We start from the raw sequence: 14,558 nt of genomic DNA, 5'->3' as shown, positions 1-14,558 counted from the left end.
GCCCAGGGAGACCACTATCAAGGGACAAACGGTGAGCCTTTACAACTTGAAGTCGCATGTCAAGAGGAAAGACCCAGCACATGCCATCCAGTTTGAGGAGAGGATCAAGGCCGGCTCTTCCTGTTGGAAACACAGACAATCTTCTGGTAGAAGCGCCAGTAGCCAGTCATCACAGCCATGTACAAAGAAAGCACGCCAGCTCAGCATTGGTAAGGCATTTGCCAAAACAGTTGGCACTGGCGTCTGTCAGTCTATGATGGACAGTAGGGTTGTATCCCTGTTTGTTGACAACATACTACCGCTGCATGTAGTGGAGTCCTGCACCTTGGTCAGCCTGATCAAAATGCTGAACCCCAGCAAGACGTCGATGTTCCACTCTACCCTGGGCAGGATGATCTTGGCCAGCCATAAACAGCTGGAGATGTATCTTACAAGGTGTTTATAAATTAAAATTATACAAGGTTATTAAATTATTATTATGACGTACTTCATAGTTTCTTAATTTATTTAATTTAATTATTTATTAAAAAAATTATTTTCTTAATTAATGTAATAAAATTATAGTAGCTAATTGAAATAAATGTCATAATATATAATATACGGTGTGTGTATGTGTGTGTGTGTGTGTGTGTGTGTGTGTGTGTGTATCGTAGCTCGAAACGTCAAAGACTTTCCGTATTCCCGAGCGTCATACTAATATATACTTTTGTTATTTACACCACCTGTCCTCGTCTGTTGTTATTTTTTGTATATTCTCCCATATATATATATATATATATATATATATATATATATATATATATATATATATATATATATATATAGTGAGAATTTTACAGATAAAAAAGACGAAGACGGGTGTGTAAACAACAAACAGATGTATTAGTTTAACTCTCGAGAAGTGAGAAAGTCTTTTACGTTTCGAGCCTACGCTCTTCGACAGAAAGGAACACAGAAATAAACAGGGAGAGAAAATAAAATAAGGAGAAAAAAATTTAAAAAGGTTTAGTGGCTATTCCACTCATGATTAAGTCTACACAGCCAAAACAGCAGTCTTTAATAAAATAACGAATAAACGAACCTTAAGTTTTGAGCTTATCAAATTTCAACCATCAATCCATCTCTCATCTTGGTTATTCATCACCTCCAAAGAGTCATCTATCAAGGTAGTGTTACTATTTTCAAAAGTTTAATAACAAAGCTTTAAATTATAAGCAATATTTCCATGAATTTAGAACAGCCTAGTGACAAATATTACACAACAATCTGTGTGATTTCTATAAAGAAAATATGGTTATAAGATACTGCGATTAAATGTCCTGCCGCCTTCCTACCCGTGAAAAATTGTACAAACCACTTGCTCACAAAAACCATTGCAGCTTGCGTGGAGATGTGGATAAGAAGCTAATTTTATTGTTTTTTTTTTTAAAATTTTTTTTTACAGTAGGGCTTAATCGTACTCTGCGTCAGTTTATATATATAGTGATGGTGCATTACTTCCTCGTTGGTTTTAAATTGCTGCTAGCCTCTTTGATTATTTTGTAATTTTCACACTGCCATTTTGTGAAATCAGTCACTGATTCTAATGCCATTCTCCATAATATTGACAGGGTGAGTTGGCCTCTACCAGCTGTGATGGAGTGAACATTATAGATGAGTATTAATTTTTATACGAAATTAGCATACTAATCTAATGCATCTCGATCAGAGTGGGGAGGGTTTTATCCCCTGTCAATACAAAGAGTCCATGTACTTCCGTGGCTAAAGAGTCTACGACTCCTATTACTAGCAATGTTGGTGCTCACAGTACTCTTGTCACTCTTAGCGACGGTAAACTATTTCCTTGTTGGTCTTAAATTGCTGCTAGCCACCTTGATGATTATTATTATTATTATTATTATTATTATTATTATTATTAGATATGTATGCATGTGTGTGTGTGTGTGTGGAAAATTTTAAGTTTTTAACTTTGCAACTTATATCTCTTTACAATAAGCATTTTTAAATTACAGATTGCTTAAGGATGTCCTCTGGGTAGCGACCATCGCGGACAGCTGGTTGGCCCACAACAGGTCCTACCTGGGAATGACAGTACACCGGCCTGACCCCAAGACCCGCATAAGACAACACGCCGTTCTGGCCTGCTCTCTACTCAGAAGACATCACACCTTTGATGTTCTCGCCCAGGCCATGGTGGACATCCTTTACAAGTTCCATCTGCAAGACAAGGTGACTAGGACCGCAACGGACAGCGGCAAAAACTTTGTTAAGGTATTTATGCAGCTTGCTGGACATTGCTGCCGATCCGGACGTGAAGGGCGTCGAGGATGTGGACCTGAACGTGGATCCCAAGGCTGGGGAAGTGGACGAAGTTGAGTACATCTCTGTTGATGCTATCCTTTTCGTGTCCAGCGTTCTGGGCTTTCACGTGCACCTGCCAGTGCACATGAAGTTCGCAGCCCATACCATCAACTTGGTAGCCAGCGTGGATGCCGACAAGGCATTTGACAACGCGTCGGCCTACAGGAAGGTCATGTCCAAGGCACAGCAGCTGTGTAATCTGCAGAGCCACAGCACAGTGGCGGAAGACAGCATTCTGGACGCGTTGAAGAGGAGGCTGGTTGTCCCCAACAGTACCAGATGGAACTCTATCTATGACTCTGCTGTTGTCCTCAACAACTTGTTGAAGAAGAATAGAGGAGCTGTCCACAGGGTGATGACACAACTGAAGCTGCAGTCCTTCACTGATCCTCATGTTGGCTTCCTGACAGAGTACGGCCAGGTGATGTCTAATGTTGCCATGACCTTGGATAAAATCCAGGGGGAGGACCAGGCTTATTTCGGGAGATTTCTGCCATCTGTAGCGGCTACCGTCTTGAAGCTGAAGGAGGCCAAGTTGAAACATCTCCTGTACTGCAGTCCTCTAGCAGACGCAATACCGGCAAGCATCACGAAAAGGTTTGGGCTCCTCCTAGGAGACCTGGAATGCCAGCTGGCCGCTGCCTTCGACCCCAAGTTTCGCCTGTTCTGGCTGGAGCAGTATAATAACAGCTAGATTAGCAGAGTGACGAACGCCATGGAGACCATCGTAGAGACAGACATAATGGAGACCAATGAGGAGGGCAGTAGCAACACCAGCAATGAGGATGAGGAAAATGATTTCTTCAGCAATATCACTCGGTTCTGGGAGAGCAGGATCCACAGGTCACTGAAGTTCAAGGCGCAGAGCTTGGTGAAGACCTGGCTGGAGGCCGTCTCGAAGGAGGTCCTGACTGAAGTCGCCTTTTTGGATGAGTAGGGCTTGATCGACCTGTTCACCAAGTATAACACCGCCCTTCCATCCAGAGCTGCAGTTGAGCGCCTATTCTCTATAGGCAAAGATATTTTGAGGGCCAAGAGAGCCACCCTGTCAGATGGTAACTCTGAGAGGCTGATGTTTATGAAGGGCAACCAGCATCATGTTGAAGCGATGGAGAAGGCCCAGCCAGAGTAGAACACCTTGATCGTCATCTGATCTTGGCAAGATACCTATGCTTTACTATACCTTTTTGAGTCATTTAATACATTTTGTATAGTAAATAAGATGTATGTTGACTGAAAAGCTAATGTTTAATTTTATTTGTTCATTTAATCATTTGTGTACACGATGATGATGATGGCCTTGATCATCATCTGATCTTGGCATGCTATACCTTTTTGGAAAACTCTATGTCTAAGATACATGAAAATTTCAGTTCTCTAGGTCTGTTTTTAGGGGTATTAGAGCAAACAAAAAAACAAAAAAAAACAAACAAACAAACTGAGACTAAATTCATATGACAGAAGTTAGCGGCTATCATTTAACGAGAGCGTCCACTAATCCCTTTTTTTTTTTTAACTGTTTAACGATTTAGCGTTTGGGAAGTTAACTTTTTTAGTTAGCAGATTAATAATGAAGCTAACTTTTTCGTTAGCTGTACCCACCACTGTATATATATATATATATATATATATATATATATATATATATATATATATATATATATATATATATATATATATATATATATATATATATATATATATATATATATATATATATATATATATATATATATATATATATATATATATATATATATATATATATATATATATAGGCACAGGAGTGACTGTGTTGTAAGAAACTTGCTTCCCAACCACATGGTTCCAGGTTCAGTCTCACTGCGTGGTACCTTCAGCAAGTGTCTTCTACTATAGCCCGCGGGCCGACCAAAGCCTTGTAAGTGGTAGACGGAAACTGAAAGAAGGCCATAGTAAATATATGTATATATATATATATATATGTATATTATTCCTATGGAAGGTATAATTTGTAATCTTCGAAACATATGTTGGAAATAAAAGAATTCATTTAACATATGCGTTTTACTCCATTTACTAAATTTTTATATTTACTCAAGTACCCAAAATAACAAAGAGTTTCTACCTCATAAACAGGAGTTACACCACAGTCATTTTGTGATCTTTGCTACCCTGGTATCTATTAACCAATTTATTTTGTCCGAGTTAATTATTAACTTAGAGAAAATAAATACATATAACAATATATATATATATATATATATATATATATATAAGTTTAGTTGAATTAGGTACTTAAATTGAGGCACCTTGCTAGTTCGGTACGGTCCTCACATCTCAACAATATTATTTGAATATTGAATATAAAGACTCTTTTGTACCTAATATTCCTGTCGTGTGTGCAGACAACTCACCCCAGCTAAGTGAAGATATCTGCTCTTGGTAATTCCGACATGTACTTTTTATATAAAGGTTCTTTCTATCATATTTCCGAAGTGCAGATTCCAAGTTAGGTGAACAGAATATAAATAAGTAACGAAGATGTACAGGTGCCAATTCATTGACACCTGTATATCTTTGTTATATGTGTGTGTGTGTGTGTGTGTGTGTGTGTGTGTGTGTGTGTGTGTGTGTGTGTGTGTCTGTATATATATATATATATATATATATATATATATATAGGCAGGCATCTCTCGATCTCGAGAGGCCATGGATCTGCGCCCAGGGAAATCAACGTTCAGATCAAACAACTTCACATCCCTCTTACAGATGTCCTTGAAACAAAAATGAGATTGTCTTTGTGTTCTTGTGTCAGTGGCTAATTCCCTGTACAGGAAGTCTTTTGGGATCTTTCCATCCAGCATGCGATGTACATGACCGAGCCAGCGCAAACAATGCTGCTGGAGCAGGGTGAGAATGGTGGGTATCTTGGCTCAGTTGAAAACTTCGGTATTCGTAATGTGATCGGTCCACTTGATATCCAAGATGCGTCTCAAATTACGAAAGGGAAAGACGTTGAGGCGCCGCTCCTGTCTGCAGTAGAGACTCCATGTCTCACTGCTGTAAAGTAGCGTACTAAGGACCCACGCCTTATAGACAGCAATCTTGATGTTTGCAACCAGTTTCTTTTGTTTTCCCAGACTCTCTTTGTGAGCCTGGCAAATATGGAGAGTGCTTGTCCGATTCGCCTGTTGATCTCAAGGTCCAGAGAGAGGTTGATGGTAATGGTAAAGGTGTGGGGCGATTGACACGTTAGCCCATTACTTGGGTCTTCTTCTGACCGATAGACAGACTGAATCCTTGACAGGCCTTTGAAAATTTGTCCACGAGGTGCTGCATTTGCTCTTCAGAGTGCGCTGTCAGTGCTGCATCGTTCACGAACAGCGTTTCTCTAATGACTACCTGGTGAACCTGGATTTTGTTTTCAGCCTCGACAGACTAAACAGTCTGCCGCCTGATCTAGTGTGGAGGTGAACACCATCAGTTGATATTCCAAATGCATGTTTCAGTACGACTGCAAAGAAGATGCCAAACACATAGCCCTACTTCACGCCAATACGTATGTTGAAAGCCTCCGAGAAGAACCATCAAATTGAACGACGCCTTTCATGTTCACATGAAATGATTGGACAATCTTGATGAGTCTTGGGAGGGGAGCCAATCTTGAGAAGGATTTTGACCAGGCCATCTCTTGTCGATGAAGTTGATAAAGAATGGTTGCCTTTGCTCTCGGCACTTCTCCTGTAGCTGTTGGCAAGAGAAGACCATGTTGATGGTGGAGCGTTTTGATCGGAAACCGCACTGAGCTTCGGAGTATACCTCTCAGCGATTTTCTGTAGCCTGTTTCGGGAGACGCGGGCAAAAACCTTCCCAACGATGCTTAACAACGAGATGCCTCGGTAGTTATTGCAGTTGCTTTTGTCTCCTTTGTTTTTATACAGGGTAACAATGTTGCAGTCTCTCATGTCTTGTGGCACTGATCCCTCCTCCCAGCACTGACACAGTAGCTTCAGCAAGTGGCTAAGTAGAACTCACTTTGTACACCTGATGATCTCTGGTGGGATGCCAACGAAACCCGGAGCTTTTCCAGTGGGCGAGCCAATAATGGCTCTGCTCAGTTCTTCAGCAACTGACAATACGTCCAGCTCCTTCATGACAGCTAGGTGCTCTAGGGTGTCTAGCGTACTGCCAGAGTTTCCTTGGCACAGAGTTCGGAATAATATTCCACCCAACTCTCCAGCTGCTCTCTTTTGCCCTTGATAACTTCCACTGTTTTGGACTTGAGTGGAGCTGTCTTGCTCTGGGTTGGGCCGATGGCTTTCTTGATACCCTCATACATTCCACAAATGTTGCCTGTGACAAATGACAGTTGGATATCTGCACATAGTTGTAACCAGTAGTCATTTGTACACCATCTCACTATCTTTTGCATACTGTTCTTTACTGATCTCAATGCTAGCTGCGTGTCCTAGTAGGTTGGTGTTTGTGCTTCAGCAGGGCAGCACGCTTCTCCTCCATGAGGGTATTGAGTTCTTTCACATTCGCCACAAAGCAGTCATGTGTCATTTTCCTCCTCTTCCCAAAAGCCCTCGGTATAGTGCTATGGATGATGTCCCTGAGAGAGCCCCACCTATAACTTCCAGTTTGGTCATAGATAGCTGTATATATAGTCAGGAGTGGCTATTGATAAGAAGCTTCCTTCTCATTGCGTATAATTCCGGGTTCAGTCCTACTGCGTGGCACCTTGGGCAAGTGTCTTCTCCTATAGTCTCAAACTGACCAAAGCCTTGTGAGTGGATTTGGTAGACGGAACCTGAAAGAAGCCCGTCGTATATATATATATATATATGTATGTGTGTGTGTGTGTGTGTGTGTGTGTGTGTGTGTGTGTGTGTGTGTGTGTGTGTGTGTGTGTGTGTGTGTGTGTGTATGTCTTTGTGTCTGTGTTTGTCCTCCCATTACAGCTCGACAAGCGGCGTTGGTATGTTTGCGTCCCCGTAACTTAGCGGTTCAGCAAAAGAGACCGATAGAATAAGTACCAGGCTTGAAAATAAGTACTGGGGTCCATTCATTCGACTAAAAATTCAAGGCTCCACCATGGTTGCAGTCTAATGACTGAAACAAAAAAAAATGATAAAAGCTAAAAGACATATGTGTGTGTGTGTGTGTGTGTGTGTGTGTGTGTGTGTGTGTGTGTGTGTGTGTGTGTGTGTATATACTCACTCTTTACTCTTTTACTTGTTTCAGTCATTTGACTGCGGTCATGCTGGAGCACTGCCTTTATAGTCGAGCAAATCGACCACAGAGCTTATTCTTTGTAAGCCTAGTACTTATTCTATCGGGTCTCTTTTGCCGAACCGCTAAGTTACGGGGACGCAAACACACCAGCATCGGTTGTCAAGCGATGCTGGGTGACAAATAGACATACAAATATATACACACACACACATACACACACACACACACACACACACACACACACACACACACACACACATATATATATATATATATATATATATATATATATGAACGCACACACACAAATATATATACATATTTATATACCTACATACGTAGGTACGTACATACATACATACATACATATATGTATACATATATATATATATATATATATATATATATATATATATATATATATATATATATATATATATATATATATATATATATAATAATAATATAGATTTAATCAAAAGATTAAATGTGGTACTTAAAATGTTTGAGGCACCAGAATTTGGTAGGGTAAAAACCAAAAACAAAATCAAGAGATTTGGTGAATAAAATTTGAATAAAAGCAACAAAAATTCAATAGGTTATAGCAGTACGTACGTTTCGTACAAGCTCCATTTATTCATGTAGTGAGAACACCACATAGAATGTACAATGAAAATGTACTCCTCAGCTGCATAATGGAATTTCATTTTAGAAAGTCATTTTGAAGATGTTTGTAAAAAACAAGAATAAGAGAAGAAAACATACCATCTCGACTATGCTGCTGTTCAACATCTTCAAAATGACTTTCTAAAATGAAATTCCATTATGCAGCTAAGGAGTACATTTTCATTGTACATTCTATGTGGTGTTCTCACTACATGAATAAATGGAGCTTGTACGAAACGTACGTACTGCTATAACCTATTGAATTTTTGTTGCTTATCTTCAAATATATATTTATATATATACATACACACAAAGTGAGACAAGAACGAGAGAGACAAATCAACAGAGAAGTTGGATACACACACACACACATATATATAACAATCTACACACACACACACAGACACACGCACACACACACACACACACACACACATCCAGAGAATGAGTCAGAAGGAAGTGACGCGAATAGATGAAAAGAAAATAATTCACCCTCTGATGAAGATGAAATTAAACTGATCAACATGAACATCCATATCAAATATTCCTTTGCAGCTTTTTCTCTCTTTCTTAATTTAAAACAAGCCAATAAAATATAATTCAACAGATTTATTTGATAATATTTTGGTCAAACTTGTATTCCTATTTTCAAACACACTCAGGGCCTTCAAGAGAAATTTTGCAAAGCGCTACAAAACCCTTTTGGGGCCCGGACTGTAGGTCGATGCTCTTGGTGTTATATGTTTATACACAGTGTATTATATATATATATATATATACTTTATTTAAAAGCAGCAGAAATATAACAAAAGACTGTTACTCGGAGTTTCACGTTCCCGTTCAACTGTCTGATGAACAGGAACGTGAAACTCCGAGTAACAATCTTTTGTTATATTTCTGCTGCTTTTAAATAAAGCATATTACTCTACCTCTGGTATTTGAGTACTCTTTTTTCCACCTTGTTGCACATTTTATGTGCTTACTCCGGTATATATATATATATATATATATATATATATATATATATATATATATATATATATATATATATATATATATATATATATGTGTGTGTGTGTGTGTGTGTGTGTGTATGTATTAATGTTTGTTTATATATTCAGTTATAATAAAAACTATTTTACATTAAACCCTACTTTTGTAGGGTACAATTATTCTTTAACAAAAATAAAATTCGAAGTTTTGGCCTGCTAAGCCGTCATCGGACTCTGTGTGTGTGTGTGTGTGTGTGTGTGTGTGTGTGTGTGTGTGTGTGTGTGTGTGTGTGTGTCTGTGTCTGTGCGCGTGTGTGTATACCAGAGTAAGCACATAAATGCGAAACAAAGAGGAAAAAATAGTACTTGAATACCAGAGGTAGAGTAATATGCTTTATTAAAAAGCAGCGAAAATATCACAAAAACTGTTACTCAGAGTTTCCCCTTCGTCTAACAATTTTGTTTAACTATAAATATGTGTGTGTGTATGTATGTATGTATGGATGTATGTACGTATGTATATATATATATATATATATATATATATATATATGCATATATATATGTGTGTGTGTGTGTGTGTATGTATGCATGAATATATATGTATATATATATATATATATATATATATATATATATATATTATATTGTATATAAGTACATACATATACATTTATGTGTGTGTATGTATTATATATATAATTACGTCTGTGCCTGTTTGTGTGTTTTGTGTGTGTGCGTGTGTGCGTGCGCGCGCTGTGATCCAGCCAGCTGTTTTAGTAAAGGATTAGTTGTCAAGCAACGTACATACAGAGGCCTATGAACATCGGATCCAAAACAAAGTTAATCCGTATAAATAACAACACCAAGCAACAAGAACAACAAAAATTCCAAATAAGTATCGGAACGTCACCGTTAAGTACCCATTAGAGAGAAGTTTACCTGATGATTAAAGTACACAATGAATGGGTGACAAGTAATTAAGAAAAGACACCAAGATCAAAACAGAAAAAAATCCTACTTACCTTGAAACACTAATAACAAGATAAATAAACCGAGAGATTTCATTTTTCTAACTCCGCAGAGGATAACGCGCTCGAGACACCGCAGATCCTGAGGGTGAGTAGGAAAATGAGAAAGTGATAGAGAGTGAGGAGGAAATAGCGGGAGGGAAAGGGAGTAAAGCGATAGAGAGTGAGGGTTTGGGGGGGGGGGAGACAGAAAGAGAAAAAAATGTTTGGACGACAGTTTCAAGTTTCAGATGAATAACTACGTATAAACTACCGTCATCATCATCATCATCATCATCATCATATCACTAGCATTATTATTATTATTATTATTGTTGTTATTATTATTATTATTATTATTATTATTATTATTATTATTATTATTATTATTTGTTGTTGTTGTTGTTGTTGCTGCTGTTGTTGTTGTTGCTAATGCTGCTGCTGCTGTTGCTGCTGTTGTTGTTGTTGTTATTATTATTATTATTATTATTATTATATTATTATTATTATGTTGGGTTTTTTTCTTCTTTCTTCAAATTTTCTTCCATTATTATTACTATTATTATTATTATTATTATTATTGTTATTATTATTATAACTACTATCATCATCATCATCATCATCATCATCATCATCATCAAATTCCGCCGATATCGACTTCGCCTTTCATTCTTTCGGAGTCAATAAATTAAGTACCAGTGAAACACTGGGGTCGATGTAGTCGACTAGTTCCCTTTCCCCAAATTTCAGACCTTGTGCCTATAACAGAGAGGAGTTTTGTTGTTGTTGTTGTCGTTATCTACTACTACTACTACTACTACTACTACTACTACTACTACTACTACTTGTGTTGTGACAGGCTTTGTTGATCTTACACCTATTTATACAAGCTATAAGGCACTTATAGATTAGGTATTATATATATATATATATATATATATATATATATATATATATATATATATATATATATATATATATATATATACATACACATATACATACATGCACATATGTATATACATATATATATGTATTTACATATGTCTATGATTGACCGTTGACTGAACACTATTCAATTTTTTTTCTCCGTGTTTTTCTCCTTGTCTCCGTATTCTTTCTGTTGAAGAGCGTAGCTCGAAACGTCAAAGACTTTCCGTATTCCCGAGCGTCATACTAATATATACTTTTGTTATTTACACCACCTGTCCTCGTCTGTTGTTATTATTTGTATATTCTCCCATATATATATATATATATATATATATATATATATATATATATATATATATATATATATATATATGTATGTATGTATGTATGTATATATATGTATATACATATGTGCATGTATGTATATGTATATATATATATATATATATATATATATATATATATATATATATATATATATATATATAAACTTTGTTATCAAAGCTGCAAAAACTTCACAAAAATATCACAAAATCCTGGTACTCAGAGTTTACGTTCCCGTTCGTCGGACAGTTTTGTAGCAAAACTGTCCGACGAACGGGAACGTAAACTCTGAATGGCAGTTTTTTTTTTTTTGTGATATTTTTTTAAGGCTTTTGCAGTTTTAATAATAAAGCATATTACTCTACCTCTGGTATCCGAGCACTGTTTCTCCCACCTTGCTTCACATTTATGTGCTTACTTTGGTGTGTGTGTGTGTGTGTGTGTGTGTGTGTGTGTGTGTGTGTGTGTGTGTGTGTGTGTGTGTGTGTGTGTGTATGCGTGCGTGTGTGTATACACACATAGAAATACATAGAGAGACGACAGACATACAGATATACATACACACACATACTTATACACATATTTACATTGTCTTCGCATTACGTGGTCTGTGAATTGGATGAATGAAACTGGTGCAGCTTGGTCATACAGTGTTGTTTGCTCAGTGACAATAATAGTTGACTAATGCGCAAAATATTATCTATGGAACCAGTGTGCGAGGTGGTGCAGTGAAGTACTGGCGGCGCAGCGTGAGACAGACAGCAGCAGAATGTAAATTGTGTGTATGCGTACGTGTGTGTGAGTGCGTATATGCTGTTGATTGTGTCACGTTGATTCCATATGACAACTATGTTTACCCTACATGCGCTTGTGGAATACTCGGCTAGCTACACGCAAATTTGATAAGCTGGTAGTTGATCAAATAACTGAATGTTCACCACCGACACTGGCTGAGATCAATTTACCTTCGCTCCTACCTTGCAGGAGAAGGTGAAGGTGAGAGTTTGGTACGAGGATCACGGAGTAGAATTGGGTACGAATGCCCCTTATTCAGAACTGAAGACAGCGAGTTAAACGAATAATTGTGCTAGTGTTGGCATGTTTAATGCAGTGAGCTTTAAAAAGGGTAAGCGAGAAATAATTACCGTATTTACTTGTGTATAAGTCGCCACCCCCTAATTTTGTGTTGAATTTTGATACAATTTTTCTCTCTACACAGTTCTAACTTTACCTTTTGTATAAGTCGTTCTCCACTAAAAAAATAAAATAAAATAGTGCCACATATACATGACTAAATTCGATATGTGACAAGAAAAAAAATAGCAAAAGTGATATTAGTTAATGACTAGTAACCGTTTTAATCATTTCAGCAAGTACGGGAGAGAAGTTTAGACATATTTCGGTCTTATTAAGATCTTATCAACAAGACAGATTTCATCATATTTGTGGACATGGTATTGGAAGAATTACTAAGAACGTATTACGGAAGGATGTGTAATGTAAGTCACAAGACTAAAGTTTGTTTAAGTGTTAATCAAACTGCATTCACCTAGAACTCCACAGATATTTATCAATCAATACTGGAAAGATTAAAAGTAAATGCAATCTTTCAGAAGGTGATCAACAAAGAAAAGAGAAAAATGTGTTAAAATTGGCACAATGAACCATTGTCTACAATTTCTCTTTTATATAACATCATTTATTTTATTTTTCTAAACATCAGTAACACTGAGTTTTATTTATATCAAGGTATTTCGGTTGAGCACATTGCTATATCTATAAATCTAAAATGAATTATCAAGAAGATATCAAATGTTCAGGTTATGGTGGGAAGGGTTGTTGTTAAAAAAAAAAAAAGAGTAAAAGCACTTTGTGATTTTTTTTTTCAGGTTAGTAAATCATATCAGGTGACTATAAAAAAAAATTTCCATTTAGGAAATGCATTTAATGTCTATAGATAAAGATGAGTCTATATATGGCAGTATTTATACTCATTACTATGAAAATGTCAAGGCATTCAAGGAACATTAAAAGATTTCAGTTAAAAACAGTGAATTTGGGTGAGTAAATGTACAAAATTGTACTATACTAGCTGGTATAGAGTAATTGAATTATTTAGAGAATAAATTAGTACGGTCATGCCATCGGTACGGATGAAATAGCTTCTATATGCTCGATCAACGAAGTAAAAACAGCAGCGAATTTTCTCCATAGATGATATAGTCATACATAAAATTCTCCAGAGGAAGACCACAAAACAGTAAAACCTGGGACATCATCTTTGATGATTATTATGTCTAGTGAAAATGCGTTGTCGTACTTGTTCTGGCTCTTTATGTTCTGAGTGCAATGTCACTGAGATCAACTTTGTCTTTTAATCTCATTGTGTAAGTAAAACAGAGACCGAGGGCGAGCATTTGGAAAGTGGAATGTCTTCAAGCGCTCACAGCCCTCAGCCAATCGGACAGTGCAATGGGTAGAACGTTCACTTTAGCCTTTTATAGAGGATTAGTGGAGGAAAAGTGCGACGACGTTCTTGGGGAGACCTTGGGCGTCGAAGAAGATCAACTAGCCGCTCTTTTCCGGTGAACTTTCGACCTGGGACCGATGGATAATTCCCCAAAATCTCTGGCTTGGCAGTGCTACCAGGGAGCTTTGCTTGTTCGAGATAAACTTTACAGGCACGGAAGTGCCGTCAGCCAAGCATGTCCGTGATGCGCGCAGGACGACGAAATGGTCCTGCATGCACTCGTCCAGTGCTCGAGCATTGCTGACCTGTGGGTTTATGTCGAACATATGCTGTCACGTGTGGGATGGATCCGGCTGTCAACTGAATTCATTGTGAAAATCTCCCCACCAGCTTCTTTTAACCGGAAAGGAAAGAGGCTGAATGGTGGATGAGATTGAAGGGGCTGAAATCAAACACTTTACTCTTTGGTCAATCCCCGATGAACTTTTTCAAGTTTCACCTGAAAAGGAAAATAAGGATAGAGAAGGAAGTATTGTCTTCTGGTCAGTTTGCTGAAAGATAGATGAAAGTGGCGAGAATGGT

General features: G+C 37.5%; 1 protein-coding gene across 3 annotated transcripts in view; it reads right to left on the bottom strand.

Annotated features, from left to right (window-relative positions):
• Positions 1 to 12,203, bottom strand: part of LOC149132201 (uncharacterized) — a 76,340-nt gene extending 64,137 nt beyond the window's left edge. Inside the window, exons 1-2 of one of the 3 annotated variants that reach the window (XM_089365077.1) lie at positions 12,094 to 12,203; positions 10,265 to 10,352 (exon numbers count right to left, since the gene is read on the bottom strand). In XM_089365077.1, the coding sequence (XP_089221203.1) occupies positions 10,265 to 10,307 (43 nt within the window). In that variant the 5' untranslated portion in view covers positions 10,308 to 10,352; positions 12,094 to 12,203. Of the gene's footprint in view, positions 1 to 10,264; positions 10,353 to 12,067 lie in introns of those variants that run through there. The other 2 variants (XM_089365076.1, XM_089365075.1) reach the window with 2 other exon arrangements.
• Between the last annotated feature and the right edge of the window lie 2,355 nt (positions 12,204 to 14,558).

This window comes from Octopus bimaculoides, chromosome Z, assembly GCF_046866305.1.
Source record: "Octopus bimaculoides isolate indiv1 chromosome Z, ASM4686630v1, whole genome shotgun sequence".
NCBI classification, from domain to species: Eukaryota; Metazoa; Mollusca; class Cephalopoda; order Octopoda; family Octopodidae; genus Octopus; species Octopus bimaculoides.
The sequence above is the reverse complement of the archived record's forward strand: the minus strand, read 5'-3'. Positions and strand labels throughout refer to the sequence as shown.